The sequence below is a fragment of the Bidens hawaiensis genome, unplaced genomic scaffold (assembly GCF_021521415.1).
Source record: "Bidens hawaiensis isolate Kalapana, Puna unplaced genomic scaffold, B.hawaiensis_p1.1 tig00006634_1, whole genome shotgun sequence".
Taxonomy (NCBI): domain Eukaryota; kingdom Viridiplantae; phylum Streptophyta; class Magnoliopsida; order Asterales; family Asteraceae; genus Bidens; species Bidens hawaiensis.
In genome coordinates, this window is record NW_027491448.1 from 571343 (window position 1) to 586665 (window position 15323).

A 15323-nucleotide genomic window follows, 5' to 3' on the forward strand; every position below is an offset into this window, starting at 1 on the left:
TACAGTAATCAGATTCATAATAAAGTGCCATATTATTGTATGAAGTACAAAGCATATTATTAATTCTATGAAGAAGATTTGAAATATTAAAATGACTTGTCTTTTGATCTCACTTAGCGCATATAACAGAAACAACTCATTACGCATATAAGTTGGATACTCAGGCTGGCCAAATTGTTTATAACTAGAATTGGGTTTATATCTTAAGAAGGTTTTTTTAAGTTTACATATCAATGTGAATGATTATGCTGCAATTTTCATGATATGCACGCAAAAATGATTGGGAGACATTGGTGCAATCAAAGATTGGAAGTGGAGTATGCACAGATCCTAACACAAATCTTGTTTATTTATGTACAAATTTTACAAAACCTAAAGAAAAATCTAGAATAAAGACCTAACTGATGTTATAACCTATTAAACCAAGTAGTTTACATGTAAGTCAAAAGACTATGTGAAAGCCTCTCAATCTGAGACTTGAAGATATCTCCAATTGAGAACCTGGGCTTCACCGCAGGCGATGACTTCACAACTTTCTCATTCTTCACTGCTAGATCTATTAAACCCATCTCTCTCTTCATGGATTTCACCAACTCCATGTCCACATTGTTTCCGACTACGTCCCTCACGTAGAATGTAATATCCACAGTACATTTGTCCATTTTTGTTGCTAAATCTGCTCTCAGTACTACTAGCCCCTTCTCCCGAAGGACCCTTGTTATGTCTGATAGCAATCCTACCCGATTATTTGCAGATAGTTCTAGTCGGGTTCCCTGCGCAAACATGTAAATATAACACATAAGATCCCATGAGTGTTGGGAGCAAAAAGTTATTGAAGCCTTAGATTTTACAGGGTACGCTTATTTGTTTGTAAGAATGATGTAATACCTCACATACACGACGCTCCACTGCAGCCTCTAGGCATTTCATAGCATGCTGCTTCTCACTCTCGGAGCTCAATGCGCCTCCATCGATCTTTCTTACAAAATACTCCTGTTAAAAAGGTTTAAAGATAGTTCCATTAAGATGATAATAATAATAATAATAATAATAATAATAATAATAATAATAATAATAATAATAATAATAATAATAATAATAATAATAATAATAATAATAATAATTTAAGTCAAACCAAGATGTGATGAATATTCGGTTTCTTTCTTTCCAACCTATCAATTTTGCGTTATAAGTCTAGATAACTAATGGTAATATAGTTATTTTCTGTCAAAATGACCAAATGAAACAATTTTTGATGTTAAATAACTAGTTTGACAATATGAACTCCACAATAACAAAGACAATACATTTTAATGTTGGTAATTTAATGAAAATAGTTAGATGATTGCATACCTGAAAGGCATAGCCGCCATGAGAATCAACAGATGCATGAGATATCACATACTGCATATCTACAAGTGTGCATACTGTATCAAACATAAGCCTTCTTCTATCCTTACATTGCACTGTGACGATCGAGTATCCCTTCTCAGAGCAATTTTCTATCAGCACACTTGTCTTTTGAGTCTTTCTCTCACCATTAGAATCAATTCCCATTGAGATCCCAGGAGGGCAGGCGCGCTGTTGTATTGGCGGCACATCAAAGTCCTGAGCCGATAACAAGAGTTGATGCAACCGCCTCTCCACGGTGGTCATGGTGCCTTCACTGCCACCAGCCCACATAAGGCCAATGGACTTAACATCTGCATGTTGTGGGGACTGCAGGCTAGTGTTTTCGGGTGTGCTAGAAGCATGCAGAATGGTGTTGAGGTGGTTTTTGATAGCCGAAAGACGATGGCTATCAATGCGTGTATTGGAGGATTGATCTGATATGTAGGCTACACAAGCCAAACAGGAGTTATGGCTCCAAGCATGGGCTTCAATAATGTTGCAATCGAGATCGGCTAGGGCCGCTGATATCTCAGAAAACAGACCTGGCCGGTCTGTGGCGGTCATTTCAATAGCTGTTGGCTCTTCATGAAGATTAGTGTCATATTGTTTACTTGTTAGAGCTGTGATCTTTGATGGATCCATCCGTTTTGAACCTATAGCCTGTATTTCACGTTAATATGCGCTAAAGTTTTATAAAATTACCTCATCAGATGCAAAAGACTTTTAAGATGGAACAGTCATGAAAAAATTTTCATGACAATTTACCTGCTGGATGTAGTTGATGATTCTTTGGTCAGTCACTTTCTTGCCATTCTCCTCTTTAACATGGAATACTACAAGTTTCAGAAAGCATAATAATAACAAATTAGCTAAGTGAATATATGATAAACACCTCAAGATTCATTTTTCACTTTGAAAAAGTCAAACTAATAACCTCTTCACTTGAAATTGATTTGAATTTCTGTATTTATTTGAAAAGGTTCAAAGTAATATTAGGTCATCCAAAAATATGGTACAATATGTGTTTAACTTTCGAAGGCTAGAAACAACAATGCCGCATATTGGGGACTACTATAAATTTACTTTTTGACGTGCAGCCTTACATGTTAATAAGCATGGGAAAATAATTTTGGACTACTAAAATAATTTTCAAATTTTAAATCGAGTCGAATCAAAAGTCACAAATTCGAATTCATTTTAGAATTCAAAATCTAATTAAATTCGAAGTGTTGTTAGCTAATCAGATTCAAAAATTTAAAGATCAAACTCAAAATTGTAATTCGAATCAATCCGAATTAACTTTCAAGTTTTTCAATTCCGATTCAAATTTTGAACAGCCCTATCATTACTGGAAAGCTATGACAGATTGTACACCTCTATTTTACATCAAACTCTAATTAACAAATTAAGCAATAATTACACTCGAGTTGTATATTATTTTGAAAAGAATATGGAAAGCCAAAATTGGTGAAATACCATCCATGAACCATCCAGCATCAGAAGATATATAGCCTTTTGAGATTGTTAGGTTGACTTCTGTCAAGACCTGCACCACTTCCAGAAGTTGATCTTGCTTCTTTACACAATCTATCTGCATCATACACAACAAACTAACTCATTTACATCCCTTTTATATTATATGCGTGAATTTGAAAATCAAATTACCTTAACAGTAGTAAATTCCTCTAAGCTTTCATTGTCAAATGTAACTCTGCAACTGATTAAAGCCAACCAAACGAACATTATAATAACATTGAGAATATTAATGCAACCTCATACTGTATAATCTATCACTTATCACTTACGATGGACCGTTTATCCTTTCGGAAAGTGAATCAAATTCGGGATCAAAGTAGGGTGAAAAGGCTCTTGTCATGCTGCAAACTACACAAGAAAAACCGTCAAATTAAGCATAAACCCTAATTCTTTTCTTTCTATAGCTTTATGGCTTTACTCATAAAGAACAATCATTCTTTTTATTATTAATAAAAAGATATTTCATTAAAAACTGGAGTTACATCGACAAAGAAGGCAAACGGGCAACAAACTGCATCAATAGTCCTTTTTGGATAGCAAAACTAAGTTGTTTAAAAATAACATTCATATAACGTGGGGTCATAATAAATACGCGCCTAGGGTTTATTATTCGTGATCATGTAGCTGAACCATTATATTATACAATCTGTTACTAAAATCAATCTGGAATATCATCTTAATTATGCTCAGAAACTACTTTTCCATGCATGCAAACATTGCGATAGAAAACTCGTAAATACATATGATATTAATTATGTACATCTAAATCAACTTGATACACAGATACACATGAAAGTATTTAAAGAATCACATGAAAGTAAGCAAGAATGGTCAATTGAAAATTAAAATGGGAAACCCTAAAAGGCAAAAATGATAGCATGCATAAAGTTTATAATTTTTTGACCGAAAATGATGGTTTAAGAGAATTAGAAAAGCATGGACCTATGGAAATGTAACAGTGGATCGAATACAATGTTGAAAATGAATATTCAGTTCTCTCTCTCTTGAAGATGAAGATGATGAATCAGCTGCATATAATTTTCGAAAGTATATATAGAGAGAGAGAGAGATTAGGGCAATAAAAGGTTGTTAAATGGAGAGAAAAACAGGTTAACAAATTTGACTTTACATAAGAATGGAGTTAATGGTGGAGATATATTCGAAGAAAAGTCAGCCAGAAATGGTTGTAAACAGGAACAAGTAAATTACATAGACATTTAGTCCATTTTTTGGATTTGATCATTTGACCATTTTTTTAATTATAATACGATAAGCTAGGAAAAAAACTCAGTAATATTTCGAAAATATACGTTGAAATGTAATGTATATCGTCTATGTTTGAAATAAAAAATATGAGTGTAATTTTATGTAACCTAAAAAGGTGTAAGTTAGTTTGATTGTTTATTATATGCAAATAAATATATACGTACATTTCTATGTAAAAAGTACAAAATTTTTAAAAAATATTGATCATTGGTAAAAGAAAATTTTCAACAATTTAGATTTTTTAGTTTTCCTCTCTTAATAATGTGGTGTTTTTGTAAAAAACCATTGAAAAAAATATTGTTGGTTTTCTATGAAGTACCATTTAAAAAAGAATTTGTTGTCATTTAAGTACGTTGTTGAGCTTTTTAGGCATGACAAATCATGTCTTATCGTGTTTAACATGTTAGAGACGATTGTTAAAGACGATGCAATTAACATAAGTATTAAACATAAAAACGACTTGTTTAACACTTAGATTTTATGATTGAAACATATCTAAACAGGTACCCAATTTGCTATAGCCCTAATAATACTTATCATTAAATTGTGTCTTGAGGATTGTAGGCTAACTGTTGAGTTGAGAATCGAAGTTCTACTTGTTTTATTTTCTCACAAGTAGTTATACATGATAGAAATAATCCAAATTTGATCCATTCAATTCATGAACACGATTCTACTTTTATAGGGTCCTCAAATTTCATTGGATATTGGCGTATCGCATAACATTTCTTGGTTGATTTGCTTTGCTTGTTTTCTCTTGGAAACTATTATTGACCGATGATGATATAGAAACGTAGGATATGAATATCGTATTTATATTTAGCGTGCTGCATAACATTTCTTGGTTGATTACTTGCTTTGCTTGTTTTCTCTTGGAAACTTTGATGATATAGAAATGTAGGATGTGAATACATGAATATTTATACTTGACATTTGCATCACGCTTTTACATATTTTTATTTTCATCAATGTAAAAAGCCTGTATTCAGAAAAGTGAAGTAAAATGATTATGTGCTACGTGTTTGGTTAGTGATCGATGCCGTGAGCATTTGAGTTAGAAGTAAAGTAGTTGAAGAGCTAGTTTTGATTGTATCACTTAGTTTGTAAAAGATGTTAGAACGATGTAATATATTGTAAATTAGTTAGTAATGTTTCTTTATGAATAATGTATTTGATACCAGTTGTATCTGTTACGTTTCCGTTTTACGCTTCCGCAAATCGCTTAATGGAGTGTGATAGAAGTTTTTTTTCACATGTGTGGCCATGTATGTGACTATGTCAATGTGACAGCACGCATGCATCAAAACAATTACAACTGTTTGTTCAACTTCGTTAGTTTGATGTAATAATGTGAACTAGTTTGAGACACTTTGTGTTAAAATTATTGTATTGTGCGTCATACTTTTCATGTTAGATGGTTGTAAATGAGCTTTATGTGATTGCTTAATAACAATGTGTAAAAACCTTGGTAACCATGCATCAAACTTTACAAGTTTAATGTACATATTCAATATTCAAGCCCTTTTTAATCGTGTCGTATATCTTGGTTATTAGTTTTAGTCCTTGTAAAAAACTTTAAAAAACAAAATAATGGAGGTGTAAGAGAACATAATATCTTATTTCATGAAAGTAGAATACACGCATGTGTACAGAAAGTTGGAGAGGAGAGTAATTTGCATTGATTTTTAGCAATTACAACAATATTAATTTGTACGAACATTAATAAGAAACAAATCTTTTTGAAACAAAAAAAATGACAAATCACTACTTGGTCATTTTAGAATAAATTTCGAAGGTTAAATAGTAATGTCTCTAATTCGATTAATGAGAACGTGTGGCTAAGTTATAGAAAGGTCATTTTGTAACCATCTATCGACCTTTTGTCCAACTGAATTTAGAAGGCCTTAGACCATCCGTAGTCGGCCTCTTTGTGTGGCGTCGTGAGCCCAAAACGTGGGGGCACACCGACCCTTCAGGCGTTTTGGGTTAATATTTGGGTACAACTTTATGTAGAAAACACCGATGAAAATGTTTATGGTCAAACTAGCCATTAACCAACGGCTATTTAAAAAAAACAATTTTTCTTTCTATATAATTCATCCACTCCCAAATCAAAACTCATACTATTATAAAATTCTTTTCTCAAACTCCATTTACAACCATCAAACCTATGAATTCTCCCACTTCTATATACAACAGTTTTTTTGGGATCGACCAACAAGTCGATGACGACGGGAGGAAGAGCCGATTACGAGTGCGGTTTTGCTCGCAACAAATTATACGAGTTCTCTTCGTCCTCCTCCACCCCCAGTTTCGAAAAGAGCATATATTGAATGAGACCGTTTGGCCGCAAATGTTCGTTTGATAGCAGATTACTTCGATGAGTCGCCGAGATACATGTACCCGAAGATTTTAGGCGTCGATTTCAGATGTCTAAACATTAATTTTTGCACATTGCCGAAGATTTGGAGTGAGAGTTTGATTACTTTAAGCAAAAACCGAACAGACGAGGGACATTAGGATTCATCGAAATCCAAAGGTTACTTCAGCTATACACATGCTTGCCTACGGAAACACGTCTGACATCAATAACGAGTACTTAAAGATGACTAATAAAACAAACCGAGATATTTTGAATGATTTCTGCTACAGTATATTTCAATTAAAATAAAATATATCATTTGTAGTTTCTTTTAAATTGATTTTAATTAATTATTTTATATAGGAATAATAAATATATATGCTCCATATTATCTTAGAACACCCAATTGTAACGATCTACAACGGATTTATGAGGCGCATGCAAGGATGCATGGTTTACCCGACATGACCGGAGTATAGATTGTATGCACGGGTGCATGGGCTAACTGTCCAACCGCATGGTGAGGTCAAAAGGACCATCAGTCAGTCTTCAAGCGATTGCTTCATATGACCTTTGGATTTGGTCGGCGTTCTTTATTGTCCCCGGTTCCAACAATGACATAAACATCTTGGAACAGTCGCCTGTGATGGAGGGTTACTTCTCCAATTCCATTCTCGTCGCTTCATTTTGGGCTAATGATAATTACTACCCATGCAGTTACTATTTGGGTGATGGAATATGTCCTAAGTATTTGATTATCGTGAAAACGTTTCGAGGCCTGATCAATGAAAAAAGAGATTATTTTAAGAAAGTGTAAAATTCTTGCGAAAGGACATCTAGAGGTGTTTTGAGCCTCTTTAACACTGTTGGCATTTTGTTAAAAATCCATGTCGTCTATGGTCGTTGGAAAGAATGAAAAGTGTTATGTATACGTGTATCATATTGCATAACATGATTATCGAAGACGAGGGGAGAAAAATATGTCCAATTATATACCAGACGATGATCCACCACCAAGTCAAACAACTATATATGGAGCAGAGACTAAAAAACGAGTATTTCGTGCGTACAAAAGAAATACATAACGCTCTTATAGCGGATTTGGTTCAACATGTTTGGATGTTACGGAGCCTTCCCGGTGAGAATAAAGACAAGGACGAGGGCAACGATGAAGATGAAGACGAGTTTGATGATGAAGACAAAGACGACAATGACGGTGCTAATGAAGATGAAGACAAGGACGGGGGAGTCGAGTAGTTTTTTTTTAATGTAATGTTTATTTATTTAATGAAATATTATTTGTTTAGTTTTAACTAAAAAATTGAAATGCAAAAAAGAAAAAAAATGATTGCTGCAGAGTTTTGAGAAGAGTTACGACTACACCGTTTCTTGCAAAATGTTGAAATGCTGACTGGACGTCACATGGCTTGACAAGCCACATTATGACTACGCATGGTCCCCTACCCGTGTGATACCCGGTCTTTCTAAGCCTAGTTAAGCACTAATGTAATCCGGGTTTACCATGTAATACAATATTATGAATAATAATAACACTAATATATTAGTCCAAGAATTCCAAAAATATGTGTGTTATATATTTGATTATGTTCAAAAAGTTCCTTTTTGGCGTATAGCGAATACTGTGTAAGTAAGGCACAGCCAGCAACCCGGGTTAGGCTAACAATCCAAATAAATTCCCAAAGGTCAGGAACGACCAAAAATAATAAAAGTAAAGGGGAAAACATTAATGTTAGACCATCAACATAATTCTAGAATGTTCGGTTCGCAAAGACGGAACATTAAGTAAACAAAGGCCGGTACCGACACCGTAAGGACCCGAAACCAACCAACTCCAAAAATTTACATCTTTATATGGTTTCGAAGCTAATTTTATGAAGAGTTCGAATATGTAATCGGTTTTTCATAAAAATGAACTTAACTAGTTATAAGTTATAAATTTAACCAAAGTGAGATTAGTGTATAACATTTTATAACTTAAAATAAATAAATAAATAAATCACCAAACACCCTCTTGACCGGCCACCTATCCACCTCCCCCACTCTCTATGGTTTGCTTATTCATCCAACCTAGAAGTGTGCATGAAAGCCACCTTGGCCTATGTGCACACACATCTCCACACCATCCACATTTTAAAACTCAATCATCACTTCACCACTCTCCAACACAAACCACCACCCCACTTTTCCTCCCTCGCCCTCTCTCTCGGCGAACCCACACACACACACACACTTCCCTCTTTCTCTTTTGCACTACACCATCCACATTACAACAAAAACCCTAAGTTCAAACTCAAGATGATGGATTAGGAGCAAAGTAGGAAGGATGGAAGCATAAACAACCCTATACAAGCCACTAAGATTACTCTCTTTCATCTCCCTTCTAAACCCTAAGGTAAAAATCTGAACCCTAACCTTGTTCTTCAATATTTGGATGCAAAACATTGTTCTTGCATCTTGAAAGGGGTTCACACAAGCTACTAAACCATAAACTTAGGTGAAAATGGAAGATTGAAACCCTAAAGTATGTGTGTGTGCATGAAACCGTGAGTGCTTGTGTGTGTATGTGGAACCCAAAACCCACATGCATATGCAAACACACATGCATATCAATCCATTTTCATCTTGGTTAAACTCGGTTTAGAGATTTAATGGCATAAAGGACTTTAAAATGAAACTGTAGGTCCCTATTTGGGTGGATCTAACAACGTCTTTGGATTAACCTAACTTAATGCTAGCGGAAATCACACTAAGTAACCAAGAGGTCTCGGATCTTGAGTTTATTTTCAGTTAAAGAAAGGTGAGTGAGAGAGAGAGAGAGAGAGAAAGAGCCGAAAGATGAGAAGAGAGAAAGTTAGAGAGATAGAATTTTTGCCAAAAGGTTTTCTATTAATTGACAATTCAACCCTTGCTTCTCATGGCATGCTTCCTATTTATTGAGAAGCATGCATGAGAAGTAAAACACATCCAATGCCCAATGGGCTTTATAACATTGTTTCCTTTGGGCCCATACATTTAACTCTAACAACTAAAGCTCACAACTTATATTTACAATACAAAAGACTAAAACAAAATGGGACTAACAGAAACTAAAAATGGAATAGGGTTAGGATATAGAGAGAGAGCCGTGAGGTAGAGAGAGAGAGTATGTATGTTTATGAATGTGTATATGTATTGCATGCATGTATGTATCATGGTGATTAGTATTGTTTGCATGCATGAGAAACTACAACAATATTGAAAATAATTAATGGAACCAATACATTAATAAAAGAGTCACTAAGTTTCATATAAAAACCAAATGTAAACACCTATTATGTTCATGTCATGTATATAACATTCTAGATTACAAACATGCAAGGTGAAAATTTTACATGTAATGCATATTAAGGAGTTTTTTTAAATTTAAAAACATAATAAATATAAGAAGAATGAAATCTGAATTTTTAAGGATATTAAATGTTTTAAATCATTGGAAAATGATATTTTAAATATAGGTTTAAATGCATGACAAAAGGAATGTTAAGGAAAAATTTAATGCATGTTTATAATTAATGGAAATACAAATATAAGTAATATTTATAAATCTGAAAATTTGTAAGATATTTATATTAGATTTAGTATAAAATATGATTAGCATGCTTTATTTGTCTCAAAACGAGTATCGGTTGCTTAACTAGTCGAAAAATCGGCTTTTTAACGTAAACCGACAAGGATTTTATGAGCTGAAACAAAACAGCCCCTAAAACCCAAAATCTTATATATATTTCACATTATATCAAGTGTAATAAGGCCAAGATGGTAAGGCTTGGCAATAAGCGATTCGCGTGGCGAAAGACGACGCGAAAAACGCTCGTTTTGTTAATAATTGAACAAAACCGACAAAATCGGTAAAATGTCTTATAAAACAAAAGGAATTGTAAGTGTGAAGGGACTTAAATAAACAAGTAAAATAAAAGGGTAATTCCATCATATTCAAACATAAAATATCATGTTAATATTTAATAAGCAATTTTAAGGAAATTTTGCTTATTAAATATCTTATGTGCAAAAATTAATGCTAAGTACATTTAAGTGCATATGATAATATAAAAATGTATGTATATATATATATTTTTTATCTATATATACATATAAATATACTTGCATATATATATGTGAACATTTATAAATACTTGTGATGTGTGCTTTAGTGATAATAAATAAACTAAAAATTTTAAATAAGCAAAACTTGTTGAAACTAAAAGAGCTAGTGTGAACACTTAAGTTGGAAGAACAACTTAAGAACTTTATGAGAAATAAATTATTAAAAACATGTACTAAATGAATAGGACGTGAGAAGGGAACAAAACTGACAGATAACAGTCAATGTGAGTTTCTCATAAATCCCCCCTGTTTTGACACAATTAAATAATTTTATAAATGTTTTGGAGGAAGACACGTTTGGGTCAAAACGCGTTTTATTTGGACAATTGTGGTATTGGAATGACTTTAAATTTGACCAATATGGTCGGGCTGTCGAGGGCATAAATCGATATCATTTTTCCACAGCCTTATAATCATTAACTGTTAAACAGGCATAAAAATATTGATAGATCTATCGGGGTGACGCCCTATCATCACCGGTCGCGCCGGTGGGGTAAGTGATAAATATTTCGATTGTTGTACGCTTTGATTATAGATTTAAGGGAGTCATACATTTGTTATATTCCTAGCTAGTCTATAACTATCACACCTGTTAAATAAAACGTTGATTTTCATGCACTTTCGCTTTTATAGCGAAAGGGGGGCCATGTGGTCTCTCGTGGTAAAGCGAGGACCGGTATGAAAATTTGAAACGATTTTCGTGTGTAAATGAAAGTGGACATTGGCCAATTAAAGGCAAGGAATCGAATTGAACATATTGGTCACGTGTGGACCGAGTTTCGTAAGCCGACAAATAATAAATGGGTAATGATTTTATTAAATCAAGAACTCACCAACCATTGTGTTGACGAATATTTTAAACGTGTTTTCAGGTAAAGGAAAACAGAGAGCTTCGTGAAGGAGACTTGGGAAAAAATGGGGATGTTTCCACATCCCGACAGTTGGACATAAAATGTTAAATAATGTGTACTCTGATAGCTCAAAAATAAACTAATAAATGTCCAACTTGTATATTTATGGATATGTGTGTGCTTAAATATTGTGTGGCTAATCGGTGTCTGTCACCGCCCGAATCGTCTTAATTAAGACTTCCGCTGCTATACTAAGCTAAGTTAAGTTTTCGGGGTGTGACAACCCGCTCACAAGGGTTTCAATTCTAAGACCACAAGTAGTGGGAGAGTTATGGGTTTCAATACATTATCATGCATGTTAAGAGACACAGTGGTACAATAGTGTTTAAAACAATCTAAATATTAATTTATTCAGTTATTTGTACCCTTCAAATTAGTATTTAATAGTTATTGAATAACAAATAAATGGCAATGAAGGATTTTAAAGATTTAATTGGTTTTAAATTGTGAGGATTAATGTGGAAATGACAAGTGACAAAACATTATAGGTTTTTATTAGAGATTATATCTATAATATATATAAATGAAACTCTTAAAATTCTACGTGTTGCGATGTGGTCGCTCCCCCCTTTTATGGAAGCCACTAGATTGCTTGATTTTTAAATGGAGGCCTCTCATTGATTTAACCCAAATTCATGGGTATGGGTCTTACCAAAACCAGATAGCTCTTAAACGGGTTATAACATCTCATTAAATTAAAAATTAATCTTATCAATTATTTGATATGAAAATCTTATAAAATAGGGATATACTACAATTTAGTATCCAATTTAAAAAGAATAAGATATTATTTATAATTAATAAAAAATTTTATAGTAAAAAACATAAGCGGGTCATGGGTTACCAAATCCAGATAGCTTTTAAACGGGTTATAACATATCATTTATTTATGAAACTCTTTCATCATCAAACCCTAAGTATATTATTAACTTTTTCACAATAAAAAAAACTAAAATTCAAAAAATAAATATTAAAAAATAAAAAATGTAAAACAATCATTCTCTCAAGCCATCAGCTTGCTTTATTTGTAAATGAAGGCTTCTCACGCTTTTGACCCGAATTCATAGGTAAAGGTCTCACCAAACTCAGATAGCTCTTAAATGGGTTCTAACATCTCATTATATTAAAAATTAATCTCATCAAATATTATTTGATATGAAAATCCTATAAAATAGGGATATACTAAAAATTAATATCCTATTTTATTTAAAAAAAAGATATTCTTTATAATTAAGAAACAATTTTATAATAAAGAAAACAAATGGGTAATATGTATCACCAAACCCAGATAACTTTTAAACCAGATTATAACATATCTTTTATTTGTAAAACCATTTTATCATCAAACCTCAAGTATATTAATTATTAACTTTCTTACAATAAATAAAATTAAAATCCTAATTATTAACTTTCTTACAATAAATAAAATTAAAATCCAAATATATATATATATATATATATTAAAAACGAATAATTTAAAACAATCACCGGAAGGATAAAATCTAGTATTATATATAATAAAAACCGAAAACCTCAAACATAAAAGTATATTGTTTTATCTTAAATTTGTTGTCAAAGATAGTGTACGACTCATAGTAATACTGTTAGATAAGTTTATTGTTTGCTGTGTATTTATTATTTATTATTTATTAAATATTTATATTTTTATGAATTATTTATGTAGTATACTAGCCTCGTAAAATTAAGAGAGCTGAAATATTTAAAAGATAAAGATGAATGAATGCTAAATTGTCAGATAATATGACACATGCACCACGAAAAAGATAAGATTTGTAAAACCAAGATAGGCATTATTTTTGCCTACCTTTAGAGAGAAGCAAGACACATATTAAAGATATTCAATTTACTGTTCACATACCTAACTGTGAACATACACGTGTATACAACGTATGTATTTATGCGTCATAGGTTAGTCTATATATATAGTTGCAATCTTTTTTTAATTTTTATTGATATTAAAATAAAATTTCTTTCTTACTTTTTTTTCTTTTTTTTCTGTGTCATCGTTCTTAACAATTACGTTAATTAATAATTCGCTAAACAGTCGCATGTCTTGTGCATCCAAATTCACATACGCATCTATCCCACAACCACCTTGACCATCCATTAAAGTCACCATACTCATCGGACCTGCCGAGCTAGCCACCCACACCGGCCGCCCAACCCCGATTTAGCCCAACCCCGAAATCAACTTGGTAAAATGGAAACTTGCACCAGCTAGTAAATGGAAACACACTCACCAGCTCATGATCACATGTTTCACTCTTGACAAACGTATTAAAAACCAATGCTTGCAATTGTTCACTTTCGGCGGCCAAGTTACCAAGTTCTTGAACCGTTTTCTTGATCGAATCGTGTAACAAATCTGATAGACATGCGAACCCCATTAGTGTTTGAGCTGGTGAGCATTCAGTGATGATAAATCCCGCTAAGTTCCCACATGCATTATTCGGTATTGGAGGTCTTGTTTTTCCTCTAATGTTCACGGGTTGATGAAGCATCGATGATCGTGGAGAACCATGTTTTGCTCGATCCACGTCGACTAGTGTCTTCCATATTATTGCGGAAACCACTTGAACCCTGGAGTAGCTTTGAATGTTGTCATTAATCTTTGCCTTGATCAATAGATCTCCTCTTCGCTGAACGAAAGTCTCGAATTTATGCTTAACAGTTCGAGGCAGGGGCGGATCGTAATCCATAAAACCTCTTGCTAGAAGAAAATATGATGAGCTGAAAATTGGGCAGATTGAGTCAAGATTGATTTCTTCTCGACTCAATGTTGCCCAGTCGTTCAAAAATGTACACAAGGTTGCTGCATCAGCAACCTTGTGTGAAATAGACACGCCTAGGGCCAAACCACCACAATCGAATATGGTTGCTTGCACCGCAAGCAAAGGATCACTAATTTCACCTGCATCACATACTCCGCATGGAAGCAAATTGTTGAGTATTTCAGGGTTTAGTTTCGGGTCAAGTACATCTTGAAGCTTTATGTTGTTTTGAACATGGGCTTGTATGAATTTGGCGCCTTGATCATTACATTTGATGGCTCGAATTTGGTGGTTGTATCTCCCGGCAATGGGGTGTAGTCGTGATAAGCATTGAGCTAATGAGTTTTCGAGGCGGATGATGGTGGTGTCTAGGACCACCATTCATGGCGGAGTAGAAGAGAATGAGACGGACATTTTTGGCGGCCACAACCTCATCTTTGAAGCCCATTTTGTGGTGGCGGAGGGTGGCGGGAGTTGGACTGGAAGGTTTTATAAACTTTGTTGATTTAATTTCAACTGTTGGGATCTCCATTTAAGTCCAACGATGTGTGTTTGGGATCTTCGGCTAAAGCATGCCGTTTTATAACAAAAAAAAAAAGGTTGAAGAAATTTCTTAAACACGACAACCTAGTATTTCGGTTTTTTAATTTAATTTATTTTTATTTTTATTATTTTTAATAGCTAATTTTTTTCCATTTATTTTACACATGCAAGTCTGTAGGGCCAATATTATATATTGTTTTTAGGACTGTATATGTCATTTTATTTTGCTTTAGTCGGTGTAGTACGTACTCGGTACGTTTGTAAGTTTATTGTGTAAAATTTGGAGAAATGGGGACCCTATATAAAGGGCACTTTACCCATTTCTCCATAACATTTTCTAACTCTTTCACAACTCAA

The 15323-nt window shown here is 33.4% G+C and overlaps 1 protein-coding gene and 1 pseudogene across 1 annotated transcript; both read right to left on the bottom strand.

The window, feature by feature from the left end:
• Nucleotides 1-350: 350 nt before the first annotated feature.
• LOC143633184 (ACT domain-containing protein ACR2-like) lies at nt 351-3268 on the bottom strand. The gene is made up of 7 exons (XM_077101531.1): nt 3198-3268; nt 3058-3109; nt 2869-2983; nt 2158-2225; nt 1354-2052; nt 889-993; nt 351-773 (listed from the first exon to the last, which is right to left on the bottom strand). The coding sequence occupies exons 1-7, from the start codon at nt 3266-3268 to the stop codon at nt 432-434; spliced, it is 1452 nt and encodes a 483-aa protein (XP_076957646.1). The 3' UTR covers nt 351-431.
• Nucleotides 3269-13790: 10522 nt separating this feature from the next.
• LOC143633203 (vinorine synthase-like) lies at nt 13791-14955 on the bottom strand (annotated as a pseudogene).
• Nucleotides 14956-15323: the final 368 nt, after the last annotated feature.

What these genes read in the sequence shown, in the direction of transcription:
- LOC143633184 (XM_077101531.1), bottom strand. Translation starts at nt 3,268, where the DNA reads ATGACAAGAGCCTTTTCACCCTACTTTGATCCCGAATTTGATTCACTT. An exon ending in GAAAGGATAAACGGTCCATC is followed by an intron (nt 3,110 to 3,197) that starts GTAAGTGATAAG and finishes GGCTTTAATCAG; the next exon opens with TTGCAGAGTTACATTTGACA. An exon ending in TGCTGGATGGTTCATGGATG is followed by an intron (nt 2,226 to 2,868) that starts GTATTTCACCAA and finishes TGAAACTTGTAG; the next exon opens with TATTCCATGTTAAAGAGGAG.